This window comes from Heterodontus francisci, chromosome 9, assembly GCF_036365525.1.
Source record: "Heterodontus francisci isolate sHetFra1 chromosome 9, sHetFra1.hap1, whole genome shotgun sequence".
NCBI classification, from domain to species: domain Eukaryota; kingdom Metazoa; phylum Chordata; class Chondrichthyes; order Heterodontiformes; family Heterodontidae; genus Heterodontus; species Heterodontus francisci.
Genome location: NC_090379.1, coordinates 32,554,693 through 32,570,931, shown reverse-complemented (window position 1 = coordinate 32,570,931; position 16,239 = coordinate 32,554,693). Strand labels below are relative to the sequence as shown.

At 41.4% G+C, this 16,239-nt stretch overlaps 1 protein-coding gene across 1 annotated transcript in view; it reads left to right on the top strand.

The window, feature by feature from the left end:
* The window catches only part of LOC137373447 (protein unc-79 homolog), a 197,256-nt gene that overhangs the window by 165,523 nt on the left and 15,494 nt on the right, over positions 1–16,239 (top strand). Inside the window, 3 exon segments of the mRNA XM_068038269.1 lie at positions 3,458–3,547; positions 9,297–9,472; positions 10,908–11,091. Coding sequence (XP_067894370.1) covers positions 3,458–3,547; positions 9,297–9,472; positions 10,908–11,091 — 450 coding nt within the window.

Here is a 16,239-nt window from a genome sequence, read left to right as displayed (position 1 = left end):
AGCAAAAACTACTCCATGTTCACGCCTTGTCCCACCAGGTTTCCCAGACCAGTAGAAGCTGTAGTCATTTTCATGGAGTGAACCAGTTTCTGTGAACAGTGGTTCACACAGTGCTACAACATCGACATGAAGCAAGGCTTTTTTAGCCTTCCTTTTATCTGACTGTCCCTTGCAGGGGACAAGCAGGCTATCTCTAAATAGAGCTGCTTGGTCGACTAGGGAAGCTGTGTGGACTGTGTAGTTGCTTCTTCTACATGCGAATGGCTGTCACTCCCTGGCCACCTGAGCTAATAGGATTTCTTCATTGATAAATGGTTATGATCATAGCAATAAGGACACACAATTAAAGAGAAGTAAAGCATGCAGAGTCATTGTGTTGAAATCTGCAAAGGTTTACCCCAATTAAAGGATCATTAATCACAACAATTTACCTAGTTATCTCCTTGGCCGATACATCTTGTTGTATGTGCTTATTGTCAATGAAATAATAGTTTAAAAACGTAGTCTGGATTTATCGTCACACTTGAATATCATGACATTTTCGATAAAGCTGTATCATTCACCTGCTGACAGCCACTGGCATGCAATTGTAATTCACTGCTGACTCATCAGAAAACTGTGTACAGTTTTAGTATTGTGGTTGCCAGCCTTTCCTTAGCACTTTTTCAACAAAAGTGACATGGCTGTCCTTTTGAAAAATTGCAGCATCTGCTATGCTTCAAAGAACAAAGTTAAATTAACACTCACACACACACCTGAAATGAAGACATAACTATACCAAATATGTTTTAGAAGTAAATAAATACACTACAGATCTTTTGTGTGTATAATATTGTATTCTAGATAATAGATATAAAATTGACATTACTGAAAACATTCTGGAGGTTTTCATGCGTAAATATAGGATGGATTTTTTTGTGTATAATATGGTGCTATAGATAAAAGCAGTAAAATCCATTATCACAAACTTTGTTGTAAAAGTGAAGAAACATTGTAAGACCTTGGTGCCTCATATTTTGAAGCAGAGTATTTTCAGAGCTTCAGATGAAAACAAACAGTAAGAGCCAAAAGAGATATATTTGGATGTATATATTTGGAGCTTGTACTGTCAGTTTCATTTTGTTTCTGGTGTTTTTATTTTTACTGGAATTTTTTTTTTACATTAGGTATGATGACAATAGCAGGCTCTGCAGCTGAACAACATATTTTAAACTAAATTGCTATTATTCAGTGTGACTTGCATCTTTGTACATGTTGTACGTCTTGATTTGCAGTTTATTTCACTGGATTGTACAAGGAGTAGTGTGTCCTGTATTCGCATCATATAATCAATTCACCCATTTTTCAGCATTTTATTTTACATATCACTTAACTTGAAATAAGTCTCTTGCATAAAAGCTTTGGACATTTTAATGTATGAGACTTCTATATTCCAGTATTGCTTATTGAACCAGTAGATATATCTTGATGGAAAGTACCACCTAGGCTTACCTTTCTAAATTAAAGCTTCAATTCTGTTAGAATCTGGGAGAGAAGTGGGTAGAGAGTAAGGAAAGGTTACATAATTTGTGAAAAGAATATTCCTGATATAATACTGTGACAGAAAAATAAAGTTTTACTGGATGGCACACTTCGTTCTGAGGTTTTCTGTATTACGCACATATTGTAAACCAGTTAAAAGATACACTTAGGCATGCTACAAGATTCTATCTGTATCAGTCACAAGAGCAGAGCTTGAGCAGTTTACCTAACGATCATTAATTCGAGACTGTGTTGCAGACTATAACAACAGCAGGTGTATAATATAAATATATTATCATTTAATCTAGATAGCAACTGTTACTGAACAGTGTGCATTATTGTATTATCGATAATTTATTATCAATATAATTTCTGTAACATATTTATCAAAAAATCTCCAGTTTATTAAATGGAGAGGAAAATTCGTTTTTAAAAATAATAATATGGTCATTGTGTTTTATCTTGTGTTAAATTGCTGCAGTGGTTAGCCATAGAACCTCTAAAGGTTCCATTCAGAAAACGTGCTTTTAATCCCTATCTTTGACCAAAACTTGAGTCTCGCTGCCCTTTATTGCTGACATTCTTAGTTTGGCAGCTGCAGTGGCTTGTTGAAAGCCTGTCCTGCTGGACGTACCAATCTGTCAGCTGGCGTGTAGTGACCTTGGTGATTGGCATGAAGAATTCAATTGTAAATTGTTGCCACATCAAGTTGAAGGACGCTGGTGCGACCTTGTAGCACTGTAGTGAAGGAGTAGAAAGTATAACTTTCAAATATATAGCATCTTTCTGGCCATACCATTGTGCTTCACAACAAATGAGGTGCAGGCACTGTTTTAAGGTAAGGAAATGTGACAGCTCATTTGTACACGGCGAGATTTCACAAATAACCAAGACAGAAATGGCCAAATAATGTGTTTTATTGACCAGGACACTAGGAGAACTCCCCTGCCCCTCCTTGAATAATATCTAGCTGAAAGAGCAGACAGGATGTCAGTTTAACATCCCCTCTGAAAGATAGCACCTCTCACAGTGCAGCGCTCTCCTAGTACAGAAATAAAGTGTCTGCCCAAGTTCTGTGTTCAAATGTCACCACTGAGCCAAAGCTGGGACCATTGGGCAGGGGGAAATGGCAATTGCCGGGGAATGGTGCTAACATGAATAAGATGTATTTAATAATTTTAGACTATTTGTCCTGATTAGTATTTAATTAGAAAATTGTAATTTGAATTTATAAAGTGAAATATTATGCATCTGTTACAAATTATTTATTTTCAGGTGTCAGCCATGGCTTAGTGGGTAGCACTCTCACCTCTGACTCACAAGATTCTGGGTTCCAGTCTCACTCCAGGGCTTGAGCACAAAAATCAAAGCTGACACTCCAGTGTAGTAGTGAGGGAATGCTGCACTGTTTGAGATGCTGTCTTTTGATGAGATGTTAAACTGATGCCCCATCTGCCTGCTTGGTGAATGTAAATGATCCCATGGCGCTATTTTGAAGAAAAGCAGGGAATTATCCCCGGTGTCCTGGCCAGTATTTATCCCTCAATCAATATGATAAAAACGGATTATCTGGTCATTATCACATTGCTGTTTGTGGGTGTTTGCTGTGTGCAATTTGGCTGCCGGGTTTCCTATATTACAAAAGTGTCTATATTTCAAAAGTACTTTGAGACGTCCGGTGGTCATGAAAATGCTATATAAATGCAAGTCTTTTTTTATTTGTAAATAGTAACTTATTTCACTTTTTTTTTTAATTGCTTGATTTGAAACAAGTCTGGTGCAGCTTAAAATATATATTTTTAACTGTAAAATGAAACTAAAACTTAAGCAATAAATTACTTAACATAGGCACTAAAGAACCATCAGTTCGACAGTGTATGAAACCAACTATTCATGTAGTCTTTGTTGATGTATATTTCTTTATTAACTCTTGCAGTACACAACTTCAGCAATGGAGTGCATGCGACAATACGTAAGTGAACTGCTGGACTTTATAGCTGATATGCACACATTGACCAAATTAAAGGTATGTATATTCTGAAATTTATGTTTCAATTCTTGTTTTTTGAAGCTCCCATCACAATGCAGTAAGAATGGGTTGGCAATTAGGCCAGGGACCGCATGTGCCTGAAGATTGGGCTCCACACTATAAGAAAGATGTTTTGACTTTAGAGAGGAAACAATGCAGACTTACTTGGATGCTGCCTGGTATGAGGAAATACAAATATGAAAAAAGACTTGAAAATTCAGTTGTCTTTCGCTAGAATACAGATTATGGGTCAATGTGATAGAAGTCTTTAAAATTAGAGAGGATGGCGCAGGATAGATAGAAGCAGACTGTTTTCGGTAGTCGAGGGGTCAAGAACGAGGGACCATAGATACAAGCTATTTAGAACAGAGAGCAAACATAATTTCTTTACACGGAGAGTTGTGAGGCTGTTGAATTCACTTCCAGTGTTAGTGGTTGAGGCAGAAATTATGTCAAAGTTTAAGATTGGATTGAATTGGTGGATGAAGGAAAGCTTGCGTGGAGGGTAAATGTTGACATGGACTTTGGTCAAAAGCTCCGTTTCCATGTTATAACTTGAATGTATTTCTATGTATAATTGTGTTGAGTCCAATTTTCCAAAAGGCGATCTGGGGGTGGAGAAAATTATGCAGCATTACTCTTGAGTCATAGAGTTATACAGCACAAAAACAGGCCCTTTGGCCAATCATGTCCATACCGGCCATTAAGCACCTATCTATTCTAATCCTATTTTCCAGCACTTGGCCCGTAGCCTTGTATGCTATGGCATTTCAAGTGCTGATCTAAATACTTCTTAAATGGTGTGAGGGTTCTTGCCTCTACCACCCCTTCAGGCAGTGTGTTCCAGATTCGAACCACCTTCTGGGTGAAAAAACTTTTTCCTCAACTCCCCTCTAAACCTCCTGCCCCTTACCTTAAATCTATGCCCCCTGGTTATTGACACCTCTGCTAAGGGAAAAAGACCTATCTATGCCCCTCATAATTTTGTATACCTCAATCAGGTCCCCCCTCAGCCTTCTCTGCTCTAAGGAAAACAACCCTAGCCTATCCAGTCTCTCTTCATAGCTGAAATGCTCCAGCCCGGGCAACATCCTGGTGAATCTCCTCTGCACCCTCTCCTTCCTATGGTGTGGCGACCAGAACTGTACAGGGTACTCCAGTTCCATCATAACCTCCCTGTTCTTATATTCTATGCCTCAACTAACAAATCCCATATGCTTCCCTAACCACCTTATCTACCTGTGCTGCTGCCTTCAGTGATCTATGGACAAGTACACCAAGGTCCCTCTGACCCTCTGTACTTCCTAGGGTCTTACCATCCATTGTATATTCCCTTGCCTTGTTAGTCCTCCCTAAATGCATCACCTCACACTTCTCAGGATTAAATCCCATTTGCCACTGCTCTGCCCATCTTACCAGCCCATCTATATTGTCCTGTAACCTAAGGCTTTCCTCCTCACTATTTACGACACCACCAATTTTCGTGTCATCTGCGAACTTACTGATCTTAGCTCCTATATTCACGTCTAAATCATTAATAAACACTGCAAACAGCCAGGGACCCAGCACCGATCCCTGCAGTACACAGGCTTCCAATCGCAAAAACAACCCTCGACCATCACCATCTGCCTCCTGCCACTAAGCCAATTTTGGATCCAATTTACCAAATTGCCCTGGATCCCATGGGCTCTGACCTTCTTGACCAATCTCCCATGCGGGACCTTATCAAAAGCCTTACTGATGTCCATGTAGACTACATCAACTGCGTTACACTCATCTACACACCTAGTCACCTCCTCAAAAAATTCAATCAAATTTGTTAAGACATGCTCTTCCCCTGACAAAGCCATGCTGACTATCCTTGATTAATCCCTGCCTCTACAAATGGAGATTCATCCTGTCCCTCAGAATTTTTTCCAACAGTTTCCAACCACTGATAGACTCACTAGCCTGTAATTACCTGGCTTATCCCTACTATCCTTCTTGAATAATGGTACCACATTCGCTGTCCTCCCGTCCTCTGGCACCTCTCCCGTGGCCAGAGAGGATTTGAAAATTTGTATCAGAGCCCCTGCAATCTCCTCCCTTGCCTCACATAGCCTGGGATACATCTCATCTGGGCCTGGGAATTTATCCGCTTTTAAGCCCACTAAAACTGCTAATACCTCCTCCCTTTCAATGCTAATTTGTTCAAGTATATCACAATCCCCCTCCCTGATCTCTGCACCTACATTGTCCTTCTCCATAGTGAACACAGATGAAAAGTAACTATTTAAAACCTCACCTACATCCTCCAGCTCCACACACAGATTGCCACTTTGGTCCCTAATGGGCCCTGCTCTTTCCCTGGTTATCCTCTTGCCCTTAATATACTTATAAAATGCCTTAGATTTTCCTTTATCTTGCCCGCCAGTGTTTTTCTCATGCCCCCTCTTTGCTCTCCTAATTACTTTTTTAAGTACCCCCTCTACACTTTCTATACTTCTCTAGGGCCTCTGCTGTTTTCAACGCTCGGAATCTGCCATAAGCCTCTTTTTTTTTCCCTTATCCAATCCTCTATATCCCTTGGTATTCAGGGTTCCCTGGACTTGTTGGTCCTACCCTTCACCTTTAGGGGAACATGTTGGCCCTGAACTCTCACTATTTCCTTTTTAAATGACTCCCACTGGTCTGATGTAGACTTTTCTACAAGTAGCTACTTCCAGTCCACTTTGGCCAGGTCCTGTTTTATCATATTGAAATCAGCCTTCCCCCAATTCAGTACCTTTATTTCCGGTCCATCTTTGTCTTTTTCCATAACTACCTTAAATCTTACGGAGTTATGGTCACTATCCCCGAAATGCTGCCCCACTGACACTTCTACCACTTGTCTGGCTTCATTCCCTAAGGTTAGGTTCAGTACCGCCCCTTCTCTTATACAACTCTCTACGTGCTGGCTCAATAAATTCTCCTGGAATGCACTTTAAGAATTCCGCCCCACTTTAAGCCTTTTGCTCTCAGACTATCCCAGTTAATATTGGGGAAGTTGAAATCCACTACTTTTATTACCCTATTATTTTTACACCTCTCTGAGATTTGCCCACATATCTGCTCCTCTATCTCTCCCCGACTGCTTGGAGGCCTGTAGTACACTCCCAGCAAAGTGATTGCCCCCTTTTTGTTTTTAAGTTCCACCCATATGGCCTCATTTGAGGAACCTTCTAAGATATCATCCCTCCTTACTGCAGTAATTGACTCCTTGATCAATAGTGCAATGCCACCTCCTCTTTTATATCCTCCCCGCCCACGTCACGCCTGAAGTTTCTATACCCTGGAATATTGAGCTGCCAGTCCTGCCCTTCCCTCAACCATGTCTCTGTGATAGCAATAATATCATATTTCCCATGTGTTAATCAACACCCTCAATTCATCTGCCTTTCTTGTAAGACCCCTTGTGTTAAAATAGATGCAATCCAGCCTTGCATTATTCGCTTGTGTCATAACAGGTCTATATATACTCTGCCTTCCAGACTGACTTAGTTTCTCTTCTGTATTTGGCTGTGCATACTGTATTCTGTATCCCACCCCCCTGCTAAATTAGTTTAAACCCCCCTCCCCCCACCAACAGCACTAGCAAACCTCCCTGCAAGGATGTTGGTCCTGTTCCGACTTGTACAGGTCCCACCTTCACCAGAAACAGACCCAGTGATCCAGGAAACTAAAGCCCTCCCTCCTTCACCATCTCTTCAGCCACGCATTAATCTGCTCTATCCTCCTATTCCTATGCTCACTAGCACGTGGCACTGGGAGTAATCCAGAGATTACAACCTTTTGAGGTCCTGCTTTTTAATCTGCAACCTAGCTCCCTAAATTCTTGTTGCAGGACCTCATCCCTCTTTCTACCTATGTCGTTGGTACCAATGTGAACCACGACCTCTGACTGTTCACCCTCGCCCTTCAGAATGTCCTGCAGCCGCTCCATGACACCCCTGACTCTAGCACCAGGGAGGCAACATACCATCCTTGAGTCACGTTTGCAACCACAGAAATGCCTGTTCTGTACCCCTTACGATAGAATTCCCTGTCACTATAGCTCTCCCACTCTTTTTCCTCCCCTCCTGTGCAGCTGAGCCACCCGTGGTGCCACTGACTTGGCTCTTGCAGCATTCCCCTGAGAAGCTATCTGCCCCAACAGTATCCAAAGTGGAAAATCTGTTAGAGAGGGAGATGGATCCAGGGGACACCTGCACTACCTGCCTAGTTCTTCTACTCTGCCTGGCGGTCACCCATTCCCTTTCTGCCTGAGCTGTCTTTACCTGCGGTGTGACCACCTCCCTGTACGGGCTATCCACGATGATCTCAGCATCGCGGATGCTCCACAGTGTCCGCAGCTGCTGCTCCAGATCTAAAATGCAGATCTCGAGTAACTGCAGCTGGAGACACTTCCTGCACACATATTCGCCCTGGACACTGGAAGCTGCTGAGCTGCCCTGCCATGACTTACCCATAATTTACTCCCTTAAATTACTCAAAAATTAGAGATTATTTACACTAGGGACATTGATTCCCTAAAAAACACGACTTACTATATAAAAAAACTGTAGACCTTACCTTTCTCTTTACTTTAGTTACTAACCCAGCTATTTACTAATTCTCCCTAACAGCAGTTACTCACCAACCAATCACCTTGCAGCTTTCCTGTGATGTCACTGTTCACTTTGTTTTCAAACTGGTCAACTTGAGTGTCATTGAAGACTGAGAATCATTCAGATTAGCTCCTACTGCATATCCTTACTTCAGGAGAGGCTCTCTAACATAGGCTTATTCAGACCCTTAAGACCTGGGTTTCTCAAGTAGTCTTCTTAAAGGCACAGAAGAGAAGTTCTTTTCTTGCATTTGCTAGCCCCCACTAAGCTGAAAAGTCAGGATTTATTTTCACTGACTCTTCTAAACAAATTAACTAAATCCTCTGACTATGGTCTACAACATAACGATTCCTAACTTAGCACTTAATGATCAAAAATTTGATAAGGCCTATGAGCAGGCACAAGGATCGTGATACACAATTATCCAGCAAATCACCATGATTGTGGCATACTGCCCAGGGCTAAATACACTTGGGGGTGGGGTTGGGTGGGGGGTGGGTCCTCATACAGCTAAATGAATTTTCACCTGACAGTGCTTAAGAGAGGACATTAACAGGAATTACGAAGGTGGCAGGTCAGGCACCAAATCAGTGTGAAACGCTGAGCGATGTCACGCTCTTCCCACTCTGCATGCTTCTTGCATAAGCATGGCACATCCACATTAGCGCCTTTACAAGCATAGTAGCGGGAAGTGGATCGGTCACCATTTTCTGGTCTCACACTTCTACATTGTCTACATCAGTGATGCTACGGAGCTGAATTTTGCAGCCAGCTGCACGTCTACGGTCAGGGTGGGGGTGAATTGAGAGTGTGTGGAATGGCCAGTTTAACCCTGGTAGGTAATGTTTGGTTGTGGGAGGGAAACCACCTAATCTCTTACCCACACTGTATAGAATATTCACAACAGCAGACTGTGCAATCATGGGTTAGCCACAAAATTATAAACAGAGTTTTCGAGAAAGTGAATTCTGCCTGATTCCCCATCAAACCCCCAACCAGCCGAACATCACATCACACCCTCCCATCCCATAACTACCCCATAGTCCAGGAGTATTAAGAACAATTGCTGCATGCTTAATTAGTTGTGATCTAATATAAGTTGCAAAAACTTTGCTTTCCAGGGCCACATGAAGACTTGTTCTCAGGCTTTGCATGAAGATACATTTGGTGGACACCTTAAAGTAGGATTAGCACAGATAACAGCAATGGAAATTGCCAGAGGAAATCATCGTGATAATAAAGCAATCGTTCGCTACTTGCCATGGTTGTATCATCCTCCCTCTGCTATGCAACAAGGGTAACGTGGTGAACTATAGCAGGATGTTGTCATATATATGTATACTTTGTTTCTAGAAATAAAAGCTTTTAGTTTTTACAAGTAAAATAATATAGTTCATAGCATTTTAAATGGTGTCACCACAATGTTCGAAAAGTTACATTATCCCAGATTTTGCGGTTAGCATGAAGGGATGGTGCTTGCTGCTGCCCTCGAGAAGCTGCCCACAAATGATTTAGCGGGCTCGAGAGCATCAGATCCTTCTATTCTGAGGTGACTTTGAATCTGGCGCCATCTATAGGGAATGTGTGGCGCCCAGCAACAGTGCAGCAGGCTGATCAGACAATCAGATTGAAGAATTATCACAAACAGCAAACCAGGATGTAAGAAGCACATATTTTAACCACTTCTCAATCATTTTACTGAAATCAAAATTAAGGTTGGTACATACATATTACATGCAATTAAAATAGAAATTGAAATATAAAAAACAAACTTTAAATTAATACATTAAAATTCATTTTCATTATTTTAAATGTCATGGAACTTTTAAACTTGTTCTGAGTGAATGACACTTCACACTTATAAAATTAGTTTTTCAGGGCCAGAGAGATTGTTCAGTAGTAATTATGACTTAGTACACCATTAAAACCCCAGTTACTCTTGATTGAACAAGGCTTAACATTTTCTGTAGTTTTTACAGTGAGAATTTAGTTTAGTTTAGAGATACAGCACTGAAACAGGCCCTTCGGCCCAGCGGGTCTGTGCCGACCATCAACCACCCATTTATACTACTCCTACACTAATTCCATATTCCTACCACATCCCCACCCTGTCCCTATATTTCCCTACCACCTACCTATACTAGGGGCAATTTATAATGGCCACTTTACCTATCAACCTGCAAGTCTTTGGCTTGTGGGAGGAAACCGGAGCACCCGGAGGAAACCCACGCAGACACAGGGAGAACTTGCAAACTCCACACAGGCAGTACCCAGAATTGAACCCGGGTCGCTGGAGCTGTGAGGCTGCGGTGCTAACCACTGCGCCACTGTGCGTAAAAATGTTGGCGTTCAAGTCAAATCACTGATTTTGTGTTGATTGCATCAGCAAAGACTACAGCAGTGCACCCTATAGAAGAGCAGGGTATCACCGTCAGCAGCCTCCTGATTTCCACATTTAACTGTGCATGTATGGATGCCAGAAATTGCTGTAATTACACAGTAATGATGGGAAACGCTGACACTTCTGCCATCATTACAACTGCAAATTCCAGGCCATTATGTTGATTTAATTAACCATGCATTGAAATAGTACATTAAAGGATACAAGTAACAAAATCTAGGGAAATATATTATGGAAAACAAACACTGAATTTATTAATAAAAAATGAATCAGTCTGTGTAAATGCCTAATAGTAATTATTTTCTTTTTTCTCCTCCACTAAATGCTATAGGCCAAAAGAATTTATTGAATGCGTTTCCCATGTTCGTCTTTTGTCATGGCTGCTACTGGGGTCTCTTACCCATAGCGTGGTGTGTTCAGGGTCCACTTCATGCATGCCTATTCCTTTGGATGCTGGTTCACATATTGCAGATCATCTTATAGTTATCTTGATTGGATTTCCTGAACAATCCAAGGTAATGTGAACACTCTACAAATTAGAATCTGAGCCCTGAGAATCGAGAGACTGCCATTCAATGGTTTCTAAACGGCAAGCTCTGCATTGTATAACTGTGTAAAAACCTAACACCTGGAATGTGTCTATACACACATACACTTTTTAACATTTAATGAGATGATTTTATTTTGTTTTAGGTTTGTTTTTGTGTGCCCAGTAGCTCTGAAGTGATTGTTGTTATGCATCATGTTCATGCTGACATTAATTATTGAAATATCATTACTGCAGATTTAATTAAAAGTAATTTGTAGGAAGGTAGGAACATAGGAACAAGAGTAGGCCATTCAGCTGATTAAGATTGCTCCGCCATTCAATTAGATCATGGCTGATCATCTACCTCAATGCCATTTTCGCGTGCTCTCTCCATATACCTTGATGTCATTTGTCTCCAGAAATCTATCAATTTCTGTCTTGAATATGCTCAGTGATTGAGCTTTCACAGCCCTCTGGGGTAGAGAATTCCAAAGATTCACCACCCTCTGAGTGAAGATATTCTTCCTCATCTCAGTTTTAAATGGCCTACCCCTTATTCTGAGATTATGTCACCTGGTTCTAGACTCGCCAGCCAGGGGAAACATCCTATCCACCTTGTCACACCCCGTAAAGAATTCTGTAAGTTTCAATGAGATCACTTCTCATTCTTCGAAACTCTGGAGAATACAGGCCCAGTTTTCTCAATCTCTGCTCCTAAGACAATCATATGAACATACCAACATAGGAATTAGGGGCAGGCATAGGCCACTCAGCCCCTCGAGCCTGCTCCACCATTCAATAAGATCATGGCTGATCTGATTGTAACCTCAACTCCACTTTACTACCTACCCCCCGATAACCTTTCACGTGCTTGATATCAAGAATCTATCTACCTCTCGCTTAAAAATATTTAAAAACTCTGCTTCCACCACCTTTTGAGGAAGAGAATTCCAAAGACTCATGACCCTCTGAGAGAAAAAATTTCTCCTCATCTCTCTCTTAAATGGGCGACGCCTTATTTTTAAATAGTGACCCCTAGTTCTAGATTCTCCTACAAGGGGAAACATCCTTTCCACATCCACCCTGTCAAGACCGCTCAGGATCTTATATGTTTCAGTCAAGTCGCCTCTTACTCTTCTAAAGTCCAGCCTAGCCTGTCCAACCATTCCTCATAAGACAATCTGCCCATTCCAGGTATTAGTCTAGTAAACCTTCTCTGAACTGCTTCCAACGCATTTACATCCTTCCTTAAATAAGGAGATCAATACGGTACACAGTATGCCAGATGTGGTCTCACCAATGCCTTATATAACTGAAGCATTACCTCCCTACTTTTGTATTCAATTCCCCTCACAATAAATGATAACATTCTATTAGCTTTCCTTTAGATTAGATTAGATTAGATTAGAGATACAGCACTGAAACAGGCCCTTCAGCCCACCGAGTCTGTGCCGAACATCAACCACCCATTTATACTAATCCTACACTAATCCCATATTCATATTCCTACCAAACATCCCCACCTGTCCCTATATTTCCCTACCACCTACCTATACTGGTGACAATTTATAATGGCCAATTTACCTATCAACCTGCAAGTCTTTTGGCTTGTGGGAGGAAACCGGAGCACCCGGAGAAAACCCACGCAGACACAGGGAGAACTTGCAAACTCCACACAGGCAGTACCCAGAATCCTAATTCCTAATTACTTGCTGTCCCTGCATTCTAACCTTTTGCGATTCATGCACTAGAATACCCAGATCTCTCTGCATCTCAGAGCTCTGCAGTCTCTTACCATTTAGATAATATGCTTTTTTATTCTTCCTGCTAAAATGGGCAATTTCACATTTTCTCACATTATACTCCATTTGCCAAATCTTTGCCCACTCACTGAACCTATCTATATCCCTTTGTAGCCTCCTTATGTCCACTTCACAACTTACTTTCCTACCTATCTTTATGTCATCAGCAAATTTAGCAACCATACCTTCAGTCCCTTCATCCAAGTCATTTATATAAATTGTAAAAAGTTGAGGCCCCAGCACAGATCCTTGTGGCACACCAGTTGTTACATCTTGCCAACCAGAAAATGACCCAATTGTTTCCTGTTAGCTAGCCAATCTTCTATCCATGTCAAAATGTTACCTCCTACACCATGAGCTTTTATTTTCTGCAAAAGCCTTTGATGTGGTACTTATCAAATGCCTTCTGGAAATCTAAGTACAGCATATCCACCAGTTTCCCTTCATCCACAGCACATGTTACTTCTTCAAAGAGCTCCAATAAATTGGTTAAACATGATTTCCCTTTCCCAAACCATGTTGACTCTGCCTGATTACCTTGAATTTTTCTAAATGCCCTGCTATAACATCTTTAATAATAGCTTCTAACATTTTCCCTAAACAGATGTTAAGCTAACTGGCCTGTCGTTTCCTGCTTTCTGTCCCCCTCCCTTTTTGAATAAAAGAGTTACATTTGCTATTTTCCAATCTAATGGAACCTTCCCTGAATCTAGGGAATTTTAGAATATTAAAACCAACGCATCAACTATCTCACTAGCTACTTGTTTTAGGACTCTAGGATGAAGTCCATCAGGACCCAGGGACTTGTCAACTCACAACTCCAACAATTTTCTCAGTACCACTTCCCTGGTGATTGTCATTTTCTTGAGTTCCTCCCTCCCTTCTATTTCCTGATTTACAGCTATTTCTGGGATGTTACTTGTATCCTCTATAGTTTTTTTTATTTGTTCATGGGATGTGGGCGTTACTGGCTCGGACAGCATTTATTGCCCTTGAGAAGGTGGTGGTGAGCTGCCTTTTTGAACCGTTGCAGTCTGTGTGGGGTAGGTACACCAACAGTGCTGTTAGGGAGGGAGTTCCAGGATTTTGACCCAGTGACAGTGAAGGAACGGCGATATAATTCCAAGTCAGGATGGTGTGTGGTTTGGAGGGGAACTTGCAGGTGGTGGTGATCCCATGCATCTGTTGCTCTTGTCCTTCTAGGTGGTAGCGGTTGGGGGGTTAGAAGGTGCTGTCTAAGGAGCCTTGGTGTGTTGCTGCAGTGCATCTTGTGGCTCAAAGACTGGTGTGGGAGAAGCGGGTTTCGGTTCATGGGGCATTGGCACCAGTACTGGGGAAAGTGGGGGCTGTACCGTTAGGATGGTCTGCACCTGAACCATGCTCTGGAAACCCATATAACTAGAGAAATAGAGAGGGCTTTAAACTAAACAAGGTGGGGGGTGAGGGAATCAAGCCTCGGTAGAGATAGCAAACCAAGGGGTAGAGTCAAGGTAGGAGAGCAGAATGGTAATATGGGAAATGAAGGCCTGGAAGGGATAGAGAGAAAAAAACCTAAGAAAACACCAACAGTTGAGACTAGATGTTACATAGATAACAAAAAGTCAAAACTAAAGGCTCTGTATCTGAATGCAAAGTAGACGAACTGAAAGCGCATATTGAAGTAAATAAATTGATCTGATAGCCATTATGGAGATGTGGCTGCAGGATGACAAGGATCGGGTGCTGAATATTGAGGGGTATATGACATTCAAGAAGAATAGGAAGCTAGGTAAATGTGGAGGGGTAGCACTCTTAATCAAGGATGGCATTGGTGCAATAGTTAGAGGTGACGTTGGTTCAGGAGATCAGGATGTAGAATCGATTTGGGTGGAAATGAGGAATAGTAGCGGAAATAAGGCACTAGTGGGAGTGGTTTACAGGCCCCCAAAGAGTAACCATAATGTAGGACGAAATATACAAGAAGAAGTATTGGGTGCTTGTGTTAAAAGGATGGCAGTAATCATGGGTGATTTTAATCTACATATAAACTGGAAAAATCAGATTGACAATAGTATCCTGGATGAGGAGTTCATAGAATGCTTTTGAGATAGTTTCTTAGAGCAGCACGTTCTGGAACCAACCAAAGAGAAGGTTATATTTGAATTGGTATTGTGTAATGTGACAGGACTAATTAATTACCTCAGAGTAAAGTGACCACAATATGTTTTTACAGCCAGTTTGAAAGAGAGAAGAGTGAGTCTAAGACTAATATTTTAAACTTAAATAAGGGCAACTATGTGGGCATGAAAGCTGAGCTAGCTGAAGTGAATTGGGCTACTGAGCTAGGAGATAGATCAATAGAGAAGCAGTGGCAGAAATTTAAGGGGATATTTCAGAATACTAAGAATAAGTATATTCCTACTATAAAGAAACATTCTAAGAGGAGGACCTACCATCTGTGGTTAACTAAAGAAGTTAAGGAAAGCATCAAACCTAAGAAAAAGGCATATAATTGCGCAAAGATGAGTGGCAGGTCAGATGATTGGTCAGAATATGAAGAACGGCAGAGAATAACTCAAAGATTAATCAGGAGAAAGAAATCAGAGTATGAGAGAAAGCTAGCTAGAAATGTAAAAATGGATAGCAAGAGTTTCTACAGGTATTTAATAAGAAAAAGAGTAAGTAAAGTGAGTGTTGGTCCTCTAGAGAGTGAGAATGGGGAGTTAATAGTAGATAATAAGGAAATGGCGGATGAAATGAACAAATATTTGCTTCTGTCTTCACTATAGACGATTCAAAAAACATTCCAGTAATAGCTGTAAATCAGGAGGTGGAAGGAAGAGAGGAACTTAGTGAAATTACAATCACCAGGGGAGCGGTACTGACCAAACTGATGGAGATGCGGGCTGACAAGTCCCCTGGTCCTGATGGACTTCATCCTAAGGTCTTAAAAGAGGTAGCTAATGGGCTGGTAGATGCGTTGGTGTTAATCTTTCAAAATTCGCTAGATTCTGGAAAGGTTCCATCAGACTGGAAAATAGCAAATATAACCCCTAATTCAAGAAGGGCGGGGAGGCAGAACACGGGTAACTATAGGCCAATTAACTTGATGTCTGTCGTGGGGAACGTGTTAGAATTGATCATTAAGCTATAGCTGGGCACTTAGAAAAACTCAAGGCAATCGGAAATAGTCAGCATGGCTTTGCGAAAGGGACATCATGTCTAACCAGTTTACTGGAGTTCTTTGAAGGCGTAACATATGCCGCAGATAAAGGGGAGCCCGTTGACATACTTTACTTGGATTTCCAGAAGGCATTTGACAAGGTGCACATAAAAGGTTAGTGTGCAAAGTA